The sequence below is a fragment of the Panthera tigris genome, chromosome B1, assembly GCF_018350195.1.
Source record: "Panthera tigris isolate Pti1 chromosome B1, P.tigris_Pti1_mat1.1, whole genome shotgun sequence".
NCBI lineage: Eukaryota > Metazoa > Chordata > Mammalia > Carnivora > Felidae > Panthera > Panthera tigris.
This window is the reverse complement of record NC_056663.1, coordinates 132543084-132559275: the sequence shown is the minus strand read 5'-3', so window position 1 is coordinate 132559275 and position 16192 is coordinate 132543084. Positions and strand designations below refer to the sequence as shown.

Genomic DNA, 16192 nt, shown 5'->3' with positions numbered 1-16192 from the left:
GGCGGGGAGAGAGCAAAGAAAGAGGCAGGCCACTCCAGATTGGCAAGTGGCAGATTTAACAAGTAAGGGAACCTGGAGGTTTGTCTTGGGCAGCCGCAGGGTGAGGTCCTCACACCCACCTGCCAGAATCTTACAAGTTTATATACAGGCCTTTTGGGTTCAGTCATACATACATCCAGACAGTCACAGCACATTTCTATTTCTAGCCCAAAGGGTGCCTTTGTGTGAGTCAGAAAAACCTACTCCTCTTCTAAAGCTACTTTACTGCCATCTCCTGGAAGATTTTTTAAGTTTAAGGGGACCCGAATATGCACAGTGCCCCCTAGAATTGTGTAGTGTGCAATCTGCACACAAACTGTGTATGCCATTCCTGCTTTGACAACACTTGATGAGAACTTTTGCTTCTGCTGAAAGCACTATCAATAGTTTCTCATACAGAACATGTTCTCTTGGTTTTCATAGCTAAACATTCAGTGGAGTAGAATCAAATTAGAATCAAGAGAGTTACAGGGGCGCCTGGGTGGCTCAGTCGGTTGAGCGTCGGACTTCGGCTCAGGTCACGATCTCGCGGTCTGTGAGTTCGAGCCCCGCGTCAGGCTCTGGGCTGATGGCTCAGAGCCTGGAGCCTGCTTCCGGTTCTGTGTCTCCCTCTCTCTCTGCCCCTCCCCCGTTCATGCTCTGTCTCTCTCTGTCCCAAAAATGAATAAACGTTAAAAAAAAAAAAAAAAAAAAAGAGAGTTACAGTATTTACCATGGCAAAGAGGAGGAAGCATGACAGGGCATTCACAGCCCTGTTGGATCCTCTGATTCTCTTGGGTTACCTCAATGCCCAGGGACTAAGAATCTGGCAGAGAGTAGAAGTTCGTGTAGTAGCTGAGTAGCAACACCTGCAGCTAGCTTTCATCAAGGGAAACAATGCCAAATGATGTGAGCCTTTGATGGCCAGGGGACAATCACCTAACCTAAACTGGGTTTGAAAGAGACAATACATGATCTGCATCACACATCTGTTCTGTAACTGCTTCAACAGCTATTTCATCTTAAAAAAAAACAAAACCCCCCCAAAACCCAAAAACTCAATCCAAGTCTATGTTCATTAAAAAAATGTTTTTAAGTTTATTTATTCATTTCAAGGGAGATGGAGAGAGTAAGTGGGGAAGGGGCAGAGAGAGAGAGAGAGAGAGAGAGAGAGAGAGAGAGAGAATCCCAAGCAGGCTTCCCATTACCAGTGCAGGGTCCAATGTAGGGTTTAAACTCATGAAATGTAAGATCTTGACCTAAGCCAAAAACAAAAGTCAAACATTCAACCAACCGAGCCACCCAGGCACCCCATTTTAGAAACTATTAGAAAACAAATATATGTTAAGAAAAGAAAGGAAAGGAAAGGAAAAGGGAGGGAAGGGAAGGAAAGGAAGACAGAAAATATAGATGAACAAAATAAAATTACTTGTCATTACCAAAGAATAACCACTCTCTAGGTGTGGTTCGAGTAAAATGGCTTGATATATATCCTTGCAAACTTTTATTTATTTTTTTCACATAATTCCAGATTTAATAAGTGTCTATATACTTTTTTGTGCCATATTAGAAAATATAGTTACAGGCTTTTTGGGGTTATAGTACATGCCACAAGGTCACATTAGAAAATAAATTCCATCTTTAACGTCACTAAGATATGTAATACACAAATTACAATGCTTAGAATGATTTCTGCCACTGCAGTAAAGTTCAAAGATAATTAGATAACTCTCATTTCAATGGCTTCTGGATAAAGCTACAATGAACTGTTCATGAGAGATCAAAGAGTAAAAACAAAACAAAACAGATAAACAGAAGCACAGGAAGCTCATCTTGACTTTTCAAGGAAAATAAACATTCATGAATTACTTACTATACCCACAGTATATGGGACCCTCAGGTAAAAGATAACTGAATTGTTTCTGGACTATTTCCGTTTGGACTGGATGGGAAAGCCTTAGCTTATGCATACCATGTAACAGAGGAGTTTTGCAACGGTCTAGGGATGAGGCTGGGAACCACACACCTCTCTTGTTGCTGTTGTTACTTAATAGGTATTGAGGTCCAAGTGCAGTAGAGAACACATAATTAGGCATGGTTTCTGACCAGGATATTAACAACTTTTGTTAAAGGAAAATGTCTAGACACTAAAACAATTTATTCTCCTCATCTTTAGTAACCTTAAGGCATATCAAATAATGATTTGATTTGGTTTCCTACGGGAGATGAGTTTTGTGGAAAGATTGTAAAGAGTGCAACTTAAGAATCAGACGTCTTAGAATGACCTTGGTCTCCCCTGTCAAATGTCAGTCATTAAGGCTAAATTACTGCATTCTCTGGATAAAAGTTGATTCTATTTTAATTATAGAATATAAGTTTCTTCATTGGTTAACCTACCTAAAAAGTTCAAGCTGTTCCTTGGGCATTTTCAGTAGATATACCTGCCTTTGCCTTAACATATTGGGAAATACTAATATATATGAGTTAATTACTGTGGACCATCTTATATTTTTCTTTTTTTTTAATTTTATTTTTTTAAATTCACATCCAAATTAGTTAGCATATAGCACAACAATGATTTCAGGAGTAGATTCCTTAATGCCCCTTACCCATTTAGCCCATCCCCCTCCCACAACCCCTCCAGTAATCCTCTGTTTGTTCACCATATTTAAGAGTCTCTTATGTTTTGTCCCCCTCACTGTTTTTATATTATTTTTGTGTTCCTTTATCTTATGTTCATCTGTTTTATCTCTTAAAGTCCTCATATGAGTGAAGTCATATGATATTTGTCTTTCTCTGACTAATTTCGCTTAGCATCATACCTTCCAGTTCCATCCATGTAGTTGCAAATGGCAAGATTTCATTCTTTTTGATTGCTGAGTAATACTCCATTGTATATATATACCACTTCTTCTTTACCCATTCATCCATCGATGAACATTTGGGCTCTTTCCATACTTTGGCTACTGTTGATAGTGCTGCTATAAACATTGGGGTGCATATGTCCCTTGGATAAATACCTAGTAGTGCAATTGCTGGGTTGTAGGGTAGTTCTATTTTTAATTTTTTGAGGAACCTCCTTACTGTTTTCAAATGGCTGCACCAGCTTGCATTCCCACCTTGCAAACTTTTAAATGCAAGATATATATCTTTTATATACATGCATACATACATATGTATACACGTGTATATATTATATAAAAACAAGATACCCACCCATGCCTGTGTTTATATATTTATACACATACAACTATATCTGTTGTTTCTAGAAATTGGCCAAGCACTGTTGGGGTGTGTGCAACCCGTAGGTTCCTGTTGGCTATGGTGGCCTCACTATATTGCAAAGAATTGTCTTTACAGTATACAGTGGAGCACACCATTACTGTTCCCTGCTTGTGATAGTTAAGTTCTTCAGTTATTACAATGGCAGGGATTTTTAAATGGATAACTATTATAGTTTTTCTTTTTTACAATTCCACTATTTAGATGTTTACAACATTTAGAATCCTGGATTATACTTTCTCTTTACTTTGTTTCCACAAAGTTACTTTATTAAAAATTATTAACTTTTATTCATGGTACAAAAAGATTACTCTTGTTGTATAATTTCTTGCTCCTACAAGGGATGAGAACTGCTTTAAGAGCTGCCTTCTAATTGGACAATTTCCCTGCAGCCACCTCTAGAATGGTCAGCCTGGAGGGGATTAATGATTGATAAAGCTATTGTACAAGAGACTGTGCAACTGACTATTTCGGCAACTTCAAGTTTATCATCATTAACGGTAGTTTTCATTAGGGTAAGAAATCACATACAAGCATAGGAACAAATTAAGGAACCACATCCTGACTTACCAATATGCCAGTAAGAAGGGGACCCCAGTATGCCCAGCTGCTGAAGCCACAGTGACAATATGGCCATGATTATTCTTCATCATCACTGGAAGAAATGCTTTTGTAGTCTAGAAATAGTGTTGATTAAGAGACAATGGTATATTGTTATTTCTGATTTTGTAGACCTATTGGGAAGATTTCCAGACAAAACTATACTTTATTAACATTTTCCTAGTATAAAAGAAAAAAAATTTAGATTAACTGCCAAATGTGGCCACATGAGACAAATGGATAGGATGCCTGGATTAGAAAAACTAAGCAAGGCAATGGATACTGAAAACTTAAGAATCCATTTCACTTAAATTGTGAACTTCTAATATGCCCTGGTCCTCTCTTTACCTTTTGTCACTGATACTTTCTATCATTTCATATATTGAATAGATGTAATAATCTATAGTTATCAAAAGAATTTATATGCAATGTGAAATTGTTAGCAAATAGTTTGGTTATGTCATTTACCAAAATACTGAAGTGAACAGCAATCTTCTAGTAGTCACCGAATGCAATAAATATTTACTGAGCACCTATTATGTGATGAGGATTCAAAAACAATTAAGGCAATGCCCTATATTCTAACAGAGGCAGAAAGACAGGCACACTTGTAAGTTATAAAAATACAAAGACATAGGTCAATAATTTGGAAATACTGACATAAGATAATACTGCATTTTTACCAACTCCAACATTTTTTTGAGATTATGCTTCCCAAACTGACATCCAAGAAAACTTTAAGAGGCCCTTTCAGGAATGGGCTATTTGGGCAATTTTCAGCCTCTTCAGAAATTCTTTTTTTTTTTCTCTATATATATAATCTATAGACCTTGAATGGTGAGATTTATAATAAAGTTTGCAGCTTTGGGGCCAGAAAATACTCAAGGCCTGAGTCTCCTGAGAATCTGAAAAGCAAACTGGGCTCACTTTTAACAGAACCACAGAAGAGGACTTGGATTATCTCTAATTCCTTCTTTCATAAATAAGATCACATAGAGATGTGAGAATCTATTTTATTTTTGTTTTTATTTTTTTTTAAGAATCCAGTTCAAAATTAAAACATATATAACAGCTGAAGTTTATTATTAATTAATTATTATTATTAATATTTTTAAGGGGCGGGGAGGGAAAATGGTTGATGAGATTTGACCACAGCATGAAAATTGACTGGGTGCACCTGTGTGACTCAGTCGGTTGAGCTTCCGACTTGAGCCTGCTTTGGAGACTGTGTCTCCCTCTCTCTCTCTGCCCCTCCCCCACTCATGCTCAGTCTCTCTCTCTCTCAAAAACAAATAAACATTAAAAAAAAAAAGGAAGAAAGAAAATTGACTTCTTTGGGGGGCACCTGGGTGGCTCAGTTGGTTGAGCGCCCGACTTTGGCTCAGGTCATGATCTCGCCGTTCATGGGTTCGAGCCCCATGTCAGGCTCTGTGCTAATAGCTGGGAGCCTGGGGCTTGGAGCCTGCTTCAGATTCTGTGTCTCCCTCTCTCTCTGTCCCTCCCCCCTTCTCTCTCAAAAATGAATAAACACTAAAAATTTTTTAAAAAATAAAAGAAAATTGACTTGTTTTTTTTAAAGTTTCTTTATTTTTTTTAGTAATCTCTACATCCAACATGGAGCTCGAACTCATGACCCTGAGATCAAGAGTTGCATGCTCTTCTGGATGGCACCAGCCAGGCACCCTCAAAAATGACCTCTTTGTATGATGTTATCCTTAGTGCCTGGAGGAAACTTCCGTATTGATTTGACACATCTTTATGTCTACTGAAAGCTCCACTTTAAACATAGTCTTTGGGCTTTACAAAAGGGAATGTTCTTGTAAAAGAAGTCATACCTACCCAGAAATGTGCAAGTATATTAACTTCAAAAGTCTTTTCAATCTGAGGGTCTTGTGTAGCAAACAAATCCGATGTGTAGACTACACCAGCATTATTTACTAAAATACTAACATCTCCAATTTCTGCTTTCACCTTTAAAAATAAGACAAATATCTGCATCATTAAGAGTTACAAAGGAAGGTTTGCATACAAGGATCATTAAAGAACTATGTGTTTTTTACATCAGATGTGAAAAAAAGAGTAGTTTTGTAATCTATGTGCCAAAATGGAAAAAAGAACTTTTTAATCTTAGCTACTTAATTTCAAAACAGCTAGACCTGGAAGTCTGGCAGGTAGAAATTTTCTTTTGCAATTTAGTCTCTTGACTTTGCTCTATTTATTATACCCGAGAGGCATCTGGCAAATAAAAACAAAACCGGTGACAAAAACCTAGCATTTATTTTTTAAATACTACTTCAAAGGGTAAGCAAAAAAAAAATTAATTGGCAAATGCAGGGACTATATAAGAAACTATGTAAAACTGATTATACCATTAAGCTAGTCACACCTTCTATTGCTTTATTTTTGTGGTCTGTCACTCCATTCTATTGTTCACCAACTATCTTCCCCTGGTGGCAGTTGGCCTATGGGCTGGCAACAAAAGAATATCTTATCTGATATTCTTACGGTTCTTTGAGTAACTAAGCTTCTTGGTGGTTGGACCCTAGAGTTACAATGCATTCTGTTATACATTGTGTTCTAAATAAAAGCTAACTTCTGTTAGGAGTTACCATTATTAGATAGTGTTGCAGTGTGCTGGGGGACTGAGGAGGACGTGACAAATAGCCTATTAAAGGCTTTAATTGTGCTATGCATTTTGCACGATTTCATTATTTATCTCATTTAATTCTCACAATAATTCTATGAGCCTGCAACTCCTGGTACGCTTACTTTAGAGAGGAGGAACATGAAACACTGAATGCCTGTTTCTTGCCCTAGATCACATGGCTACTAAAGGTCACATGGAGCTGAGACTCTCCCAGATCTTCTGACCTCAGAGCCCAAGACAAGCCTCAAACCTCAAACCTCAAACAGAAAGGAAGCCAGGAGGTGGAATACCCATCAGCAACCCAGCAGGACATGATGTAACAACTGCTGAAGGCTTGTCAGACAGAAATGAATTTCATCAGGTTGTATTTAAATTATTAAAGAGTCAAGCTAGGGGCGCCTGGGTGGCTCAGTCGGTTGGGCGTCCGACTTCAGCTCAGGTCATGATCTCGCGGTCCGCGGGTTCGAGCCCCGCGTCGAGCTCTGGGCTGATGGCTCAGAGCCTGGATCCTGCTTCCGATTCTGTGTTTCCCTCTCTCTGCCCCTCCCCCGTTCATGCTGTGTCTCTCTCTGTTTCAAAAATAAATAGACATTAAAAAAAAAAAAATTAAAAAAAAAAAAGAGTCAAGCTAAGGTATTTGGCCTTTGATCAACACTATTGGTATGTATACCCACATCTCTAGCACAAAATGAAAACTGTTGTTCAGAATAATGCCCCTAAGATATTGAAAAAAACAGGACATGTATGTGGTTGAAATGATGGAGCTGCTATAACGCCTTCAAAGTAACAGGACTTTGATTCTTTTACACTGTCAAAGCATTTACCCAGACACACTTGTCCCTTCCTTCATACTTGAGTTCCCCATCTGCATCTATTGTCTCCCCACAGTGTGAATGTCTGGTTTGCACATTTCTCAATAATGGAAGCAAGCCATGGGGAGTCTGGGTGGCTGTAGGTTAAGCATCTGACTTCAGCTCAGGGCATGATCTCACACTTCGTGGGTTTGAGCCCTGTGTTGGGCTCTACGCTGACAGCTCAGAGCCTGCTTCAGATTCTGTCTCCCTCTCTCTCTGCCCCTCCCCCGCTTATGCGCATGCTCTTTCTCTCTAAGATAAATAAACTTAAAATTTTTTAAAAATAAAAAAGAAAGAAAGTCATGAGTTTAAATGGTCAGGTGACATAAAAATGTTCTGATACTAAAATAACCACATCAAAACAACTTCAGAATATCTGATAATCACATGTCATTGTGTATATTCTGTTTAAACATATAGTTTATCCTTGAGCAATTTCAGTAAAAAAAACAGCATGGTTAAAACACATGGAATAGGTTCAAATAATGAAATTATCTTTTCCAGAACAGCTTATTCCAAGATGAGTCTAGAAGTGATTACTGTGTGCCAGGTACTGATATAAAAACTTTACGTCATTAATTCACTTAATTCTCCTAACAACCCTGAGGTAGGTGCTGCTGTGATCCCCATTTTATAATTGAGAAAACGTAGGCACAGAGGGGTTAAGAAATTTGCAGTGATACACCTAGTATTAACCGGAAGCATGTAGGTCTCTATGAAGGAAAACCATTGTTAATTTTAGGTAAAACAGTTATTAAGTACAGACGTTTCTTACCTCCAGGCCCTGCTCTTACTGTACTCCCTTCCAGGAAAGCTATTTCCCACCACTAGCCTGGGTCATTTCTACTTATTGTTTTGTCTAAGCTCAGGCCTCACCAGTAATAGAGGCATCAGTTTGAAATAAAAGATTACAATTCAAGAATAGAAGTTCAAAATGTCCTCAAACTCAAATTCCCTAAACAAAGAGGTTCTCAAGGCTGCTTGAATCAGAATCTTTATACTGTGCTGAAATCAGATTTTCTGGGGGTGAGGTCCAGGAATGTGTATTTTAAGGAATTTGCCCAGGTAATTCTACTGATTCTTCTTACTATCGTAGTATTTAGTTAACAAATATATGTACGAATGTGTTCAGAGTGAAACTCCATGATATATATACATAGCACATCTCAGTTATATACAGAAAAAGCAAATAATGCTTTATAGAAATCTATCTATGATCAAAGCCTGATAAGCAATTAAATTTATCCTAACTCCCTAACCCAGTTCTTTGGGTGTCAGAAGACCCTGTCAGTGTTTCGCAGTGTCATCCAAGAATTTACCTGTAGCAGAATTAGATGGGTGAGGTGTGGGTGTGTAAGGTATTATACATGCAGATTCCTGGGCCCAGCCCTTGATTTGCTGAAAGAAACCTTTGGCATGTCTATTTTTTAAAAAGTTCTCTGGAAGATTCCAGAACACACCAAAGTCTGGGAACCTCAGTTCTAGATTCTAGTTCTGGGTCTGCCATGAGCTGGCTGCCCAACCTTGGGCAAGTCACAAAACTTCTGCTACTTTGTCTGCATCATGACGAGGTCACCTCCAGAATCCCTCCTAGCTCTGACATGATACGATCCTAACCAAATGTAAAATTTCACCTTCTTTGCAGAGCTGTAAATATCTTCTCGATTACTGCAGTCTACCACAAAGGCATGAGCCTTCGCACCCAGTCTCCTGCATTCCGCAGCTGTGTCCTCAATCCCATGCTAGGAAAGGCAACAACAAAAAAAGAGAGAACAAAATAAATAACATGAACATATATCAACAACTGAAAATAATGAAGGATAGTCAGGTTGTTTGAACTAGCATTTGGCAATAATTTAACTGGATGCATTTTTGGCAGGGATGCAGGTACACTTTGCTCTCACTACTTTGACTAGCTCCTTTTATTCTGAACTGAACTTAAAGCAACCTTTTTTAAGGAACATAAAAATCTTGGACACCTGAGTGGCTCAGCTGGTTAAGTGTCCAACTTCATCTTAGGTCATGATCTTGTGGTTTATGAGTTCAAGCCATGCATCTGGCTCTGTGCTGACAGCTCAGAGCCTGTAGCCTGCTTAGGATTCTGTGTCTCTCTCTCTCTCTCTCTCTCTCTCTCTCTCTCTGTCCCTCCCGCTGCTTGCACTAGGTCTCTCTCTCAAAAATAAACAAAAAAAAAATCTTAAAATACTAGTTTTGTAGTCATGAATTTTACATACTTTGTGAATATATGCATGTATGTATTCCGTTTCAAGATTTTAAAAAATAACATTAAGCTTTTTTTTTTTTTATGTCACTAAAAAACTATTCACGTACATTTCCGGCTACAAAATAAACAGATAAAGGGTTAATTACAGTTCATTCATCCATTCATTCACTCATTCCTTTAACATTTTAATTTTTAATCACGGTGCTTGGAAGAACCTGGTGGACACAAATATGAAGGAGACAGAGAATAGACCTTAGCCAGCTCACAGTGTAGTAGAAAGAAACCTAAAATAAGACTTAGGTGGGACATATGAAATTGTTAGTGTCAGAATAAAGGACTGAATAATGGCAGTGTCATAGGGTTCACATTAATGCATTGTGGTAAGCATAATAACAGAACAATATACAGAGAGTTATGGGAACACAACAAAGGAGGGACATGCAATACAATTCTAGAAGAGGTACCAGAGTTGGATCTTAAGGGTGAGTAGAACAGCCAGGTAAAGAGAAGGAAAAAGGCATGCCGGGCAGAGTGTAAACAAAGGGATGGATAGGAGAAGGTCCAGTGGGAAAAAATATCAGCAAACTGGTGTTGCTGAGTCATAAAGTTCAAGGCCAGCAGGAGTCCAGATTAAAGGGCATTGTATGACATACTAAGTTTTATCCAAAAACTCAGTGGGGAGCCACTGATTAAATTATGGACTCAGATTTGTTATCATATAGTTAGTATTACATGTCATGTAATCAGTATTATATTGATTACTCTTACTAAAGTATGGAAGACAGATTTTAGGGGTCAACACTGCAGGAAGAGAGAAAAATTAGTAGGCAGTTCCAATGATTCAGCCAAGAGATGATACAAGTTTAATTGTGGCACTACTAGAAAGAATGCAGAGAAGAGAATGAGCCTTAAAATATATCTTTAGGAGGTAAAATCAGCAGGACTTGGTGACTGGATGAGGAAGGTGGGAAGAACCAAAGCTGAAGTCCTTGCTTTTTAGTTTATGTAACTCGCAACACGGTGTTGCAACAAGTCAGATGGAGGTCACGAGCAGATTTGAGAAACGGAATGATGAGCCCAATTTGGAGCACTGATTTTGTCACTTAAATTCAGGATCAGACCACAGAGTTCTGTTTTGTTTTTCCTTTTTTTTGTTTCCATTTTTGCTTGTTGGTTTGCCTTTACCAATTTTGTAGCTTCTTTTTATTTTAAAGAATGTCTCAAATAATACCTTGGATTGAGTTTTAGTCTGTGAACACTGCAAGCCAAGAAATTATTGTCAGCTAACCCACAAGTGGATGGACTTACTACATTTACCCACAGAAAGAATGGTAGAACAGAATACTAGTGTTGCGAATTTGCTAGTAACCTGCAATTACTCTTGCAGAAAACCCAAATCTGGAGAGCTATGGAAAGAATGTGCAGTTTGCTCACTGAACTTAATTAACTGTGGCAATAAAAGGAAATAGGGTATTTTCCCTTTTACTGAAATCTCTCACACAAACTGTTGTATACTCTGGAGAGGAGCCCTTACTCCCCAAGGGACACTGAAACCTTATGTTGCCCTCCTGTACCTAACAGGCAGCTTTTGGCTCTTTCCTTTAAAAGTAGATTTCATTACTCAGCCATGAAAAAGAATGAAATCTTGCCATTTACAACGAAGTGGATGGAGCTTGAGTGTATTATACTAAGTGAAATAGGTCAGAGAAAGACAAATATCATATGATTTCACTCATATGTGGAATTCAAGAAACAAAACAGATGAATGTAGGGGAAGGGAAAGAAAAAAAAAAAGAGAGTAAGCAAATCAGAAGAGACTCTTTTTTACTCTTAACTACAGAGAACAAATGGAGAGTTGCCTGAGGGAAGGTGGGTGGGGGATGGGCTAACTGGGTGATGGTAAAGGAGGGCACTTGTGTCCAGCACTGGGTGTTATATGTGAGCGATGAATCACTAAATTCTACACCTGAAACCAATTTTACCATATAAGTTAAGTAACTGGAATGTAAATTAAAACTTGAAATAAAAAAATAAAATTAAAAAAAGTATATTTCATTTATGTAGTATACACACAAAATGGAATGTTATTCAGCCTTCAAAAGTATAAAAATTTGAGGGGAGCCTGGGTGGCTTGGTCGGTTAAGCGTCTGACTTCGGCTCAGGTCATGATCTCATGGTCCGTGAGTTCGAGCCCCGCGGCAGGCTCTGTGCTGACAGCTCAGAGCCTGGCGCCTGTTTCAGATTCTGTGTCTCCCTCTCTCTCTGCCCCTCCCCGTTCATGCTCTGTCTCTCTCTGTCTCAAAATAAATAAACGTTAAAAAAAAAAGTAAAAAAAAAAAGTATAAAAATTTGACACATTCTACAGCATAGATGAACCTTGATGATATTAAGCTTAGTGAAACAAGCCAGAAACAAAAGGACAAATATTGCAAAATTCTAGTTATTTGAGATACCCAGCATAGTCAAATACACAGAGACAGGAAGTTGAACGGTGGTTGCCGAAGGCTGGGGGAGAGGAGGCTGGGGAGTAATTGTTTAAGGGGTGCAAAGTTTCAGTTTGCAATGATGAAAAAGTTCTGGAGATGGCCAGAAGAGGTCATTTCATAACGACGTGAATGTACTTAACACAACTAAACTCAACACTTAAAAATGGTTAAATGGAAATTTTTGTTATACATACTTTCCCACTATAAAAAAAAAGTTTCAGTAAGTATATTGCACTGATTCTTTGGGTCTGTACAAAGTTTGGTTCTTATTTGGAACAGATTTTGCAATTAAACTCCATTTGCCATGTATTCCATTTGCAGAGATTTGCTTAGTGCTGGTCGGCTCTGTCAATGCACAGAGTGGGTGCTGGCAAATATGCCCTTCCTTTACACTGGCAGTCACACTTTTCCTACTTCCCTGGTCTTCCTCACTTAGGGCCAAGGTTGGCACTCCACACCTTCTGAACTATGCCAGAAAAGATTTTATTTATTTATTTATTTATATATTTATTTATTTATTTGGAATTTATTGTCAAATTGGTTTCCAAACAACACCCAGTGCTCATCCCAACAGGTGCCCTCCTCAGTGCCCTTCACCCACCCTCCCCTCCCTCCCACCCCCCATCAACCCTCAGTTTATTTTCAGTTTTTAAGAGTCTCTTAAGTTTTTTTTTTTAATGCAAGAAATTTAAGTTTAAAATTCTGCCAGGAAAAATTTTAGACAGCCTCCATATTCATTTGGTGAGAAGTAAAAAATAAGCAGATCCTTAACATTTTTCTCAGCCCAGTGGAACTGCTAATCATTCAAGATTTCCCGTGTTAACCTTTTTCCCTAGTATGTTGGATGCAGTTCTCAATTTTTAATCCTGGGCTCTCCTTTAAGTCCTTACTAATCCTTTGTCCTCTATCCCTACAACTAAAACTCTGTTCATTACCTAGACTACTAAACTTCTATAAGTTTTTCTGATTATTTCCATTGCTTTTTCCCATTCATTAATTCACTTCTCCATTTGATAAAGTCTTTGAGTATATACTAACTAGGTGCTCAGCACTTTCTATAAATTTATCTTCACAGACTTATCTAATGAGGCATGGGGGTGAGAATGGTCAAGAAATGTGAGAATATCTACATTAAGCAATAAGGAATTCATGGCATGAATCTCAGTAGAATAAGAAAGCTGAAGCCACCACTAATCCCTCCTGAAATTCATGCTCCTTTTTTATGGACCTCAGGACGAGTAGGAAGATGGAAGACTTCTGCCCTGAGTAGGATATCTTTAGACCTGGCTAACCTTGCTGCTTGACTTAATCTGAGAAATTATCTCTGGGGACAATTTGTCTTTGAACCCTGGAGGAAGAATTTGATCTGGCCCCTCCCTGCTTCCTGCTGGTTCTGAAAACAATCTGAAACTCTCTTTTTTCATTCCTTCTCCACTGAGCCACCAGCCCAGAAGTCTCTAGGATCTGCTGCCTGGATGGACTGCTTGAAATTTCCACTCTACTCTCCTCCCCAGTCAGGTTTAGTGGTTCTCAGACTTTCATAATTTTAAAATATGCAAAATTTCAAGGGAAGTGGACTGTGGTGTATATACTGAACCAGGACTGCCAATCTTTTTTTTTTTTTTAATTTTAATGTTTACTTATTCTTGAGAGAGAACAAGCAGGGGTGGGGCAGAGAGAGGGAGACAAGAATCCGAAGCAGGCTCCAGGCTCCGAGCCGGCAGTGAAGAGCCAGACAAGGGGCCTGAACTCACAAACTGCCAGACCATGACCTGAGCCCAAACCGGATGCTTACCCGACTGAGCCACCCAAGCATCCTGGACTGCCAATCTTTTATGTGGCCAAATAAGGACATTAAAACTAACACAGTTTTATATATATATATATATATATATATATATATATATATATATATGTATATATGTATCTATCTATCTATATATATATATATATATATATGAAGGATATAATCCCAAAATTGTTGAAGGCTTATTTAAATGAAATAAACTTAACATAATAAATACTACATTATTCTTGATTTTCTGCCACTTCCCTTACTACCTCTCTGGCCTACAAAACCAGCATCATCTCTTGTTTGGATTACTGCGGGTCTCCTAACCGCTCTCCCTGCCCCCCAGCAGCCTAGAATCTGTCTCAAAATCCTCCATTGGCTCTCCCAGGAAAAGCCAAAGCACAAACAATAGTTTACAGGAAACTTTATGATCTGGAGCTGCTGCTACTTAAGTTTCTAGACCAGCGCTGTCTCATAAAAATATAATGTGAGCCATGTACTTAATTTCAATTTTTCTGCTAGCCACACCTGAGAAAATAAAATTTAATTTAGTAATATGTTTTATTTAACTGAAAATAATCCAAAATATTATTTTGGAATATTTATTATTATAATGAAATATTCTATTTCAATATGTAATCCACAGAAAAGCTGTAAGATATTCAACATACTTTTTTTCATACTGTCTTTGAAATCCTGTGTGTATTTACACCTATATCACAATTCAGATGAGTCACATTTCAAATGCTCAACAGCCACAAGTGGCTAGTAGCTACTACTAACCATTGTGTTGGAAAGCACAGATCTAGACTTTTCTTTTACTTCTCTCCTTTCCCTCACTCTGTGCCAGGCTTTGCATTTGCTGATCCCTTTCTGCAGAGATAGGTGAGGGGCTCATTGCACCCTCAGCCTCTTCTGATCTTGACTCAACTATCTCCATCTCAGTGAGGTTTTGTGTATAAGATCAACACGATCCCTGTCCTCCACCTACCATACAAAGTCCCTCTCCCCTTTCACACTTTTTCTTTATACTTATCACCATTCAGCAATTACATAGTTTATTATACAGCATGTCCTGTTTATTGTCCCTAGTTCATAAGGTTTGTGTTTTTCTCACTGCTGTGTCCTCAGTTCTGCATTAGAACAGTGTCTGGCAGATAGTAGGTGCTCAATAAATACTTGTTGGATAAAAGCACTTGACTCCAAAGCAGAAAAAAATTGTACAAATGGGCACAGGGCATTGGGAGTCATTAACACAGATGTGTAACCTAATACTTATACCTGAATTCTTCAATGGTAGCTTAAACTTCACTTTGTGAATAAGAACTAATGTGTGTTTACCATGTGCCAAATGCTTTGTGCATGCTATTGCTAAATGCTATGTGCTAAATGCTAAATGCTTTGTGCATGCTATTTGGTATATCTGCTACTTGGTATAATTTAAGGCAAGTACTGTTATTTTATTCCTTTTACAGAAAAGGAACCTAAAGCTCTATGAAGTTAGAAGGTAGCTTGTGAAGAAGTGGAGAGCTCTGCTGAGTCTGACCATACCAACCTGCCAGACATTCACCACCAGTGACCACATCAGATTGGACTGGGCCTCGTTTGTATCTTTCATTGCACATAATTATTTAAAGTCTATTTTCCCTATGAGATTGAAGGCAGGGGACCCTATGTCCTGTTGGGCACTGTGTTCTTAACCATCTATGCAACAGATATTCAAAAAATGCTTGTTGATTGCTATCTCAATCACACACTCATTGGATGAACTCTCATCTAAACTTGCAATCCCTAAATTCTTGTTTCAGCACTGGGTGTTGCCTAACGTGTAAGGGATGGCATTTCAGGCCTTCAGGTGCCTTCTGGAAATCTCTCTGCCATCTACCATTGGCCAAATAAAAGATTAGATTCAAAGTCCTCCTCTCTTCCTTAAGCCTACACCTATTCTTGTAAAACACTGTGTACATTGAAGAGGTTTTTTTCTTTTCTTTCTTTTAAATTTTTTATTTTGTTTTATTTTTAAAGTAAACTCTATGCCCGATGTGGAGTTTGAACTAAACGACTCCGAGATCAAGAGGCACACGCTCTGCCGACTGAGCCAGCCAGGCACCTCAAAGAGTTTTTTCTTTTATATCGTTTTTAACAAAAAGATAATTTTAAAAATTACTTTTGGCAACTGCTATGATCCAATAATGTTGCTTTCTGTTGGCTATCTTTTTAAACCCACTTATCTCAGTAATGGACAGTAGGATTTTTTTTTCTTAACAGGTGCAAAACTCTTACTTTTAA

The 16192-nt window shown here is 38.2% G+C and overlaps 1 protein-coding gene across 2 annotated transcripts in view; it reads right to left on the bottom strand.

Annotated features, from left to right (window-relative positions):
- HSD17B11 (hydroxysteroid 17-beta dehydrogenase 11) overlaps window positions 1–16192 on the bottom strand; it is a 41972-nt gene that overhangs the window by 18050 nt on the left and 7730 nt on the right. For both annotated transcript variants that reach the window (XM_042984217.1, XM_007074709.3), the window contains exons 3-5: window positions 9036–9143; window positions 5740–5871; window positions 3871–3977 (exon numbers count right to left, since the gene is read on the bottom strand). In XM_042984217.1, coding sequence (XP_042840151.1) covers window positions 3871–3977; window positions 5740–5871; window positions 9036–9143 — 347 coding nt within the window. The remainder of the gene's footprint in view (window positions 1–3870; window positions 3978–5739; window positions 5872–9035; window positions 9144–16192) is intronic.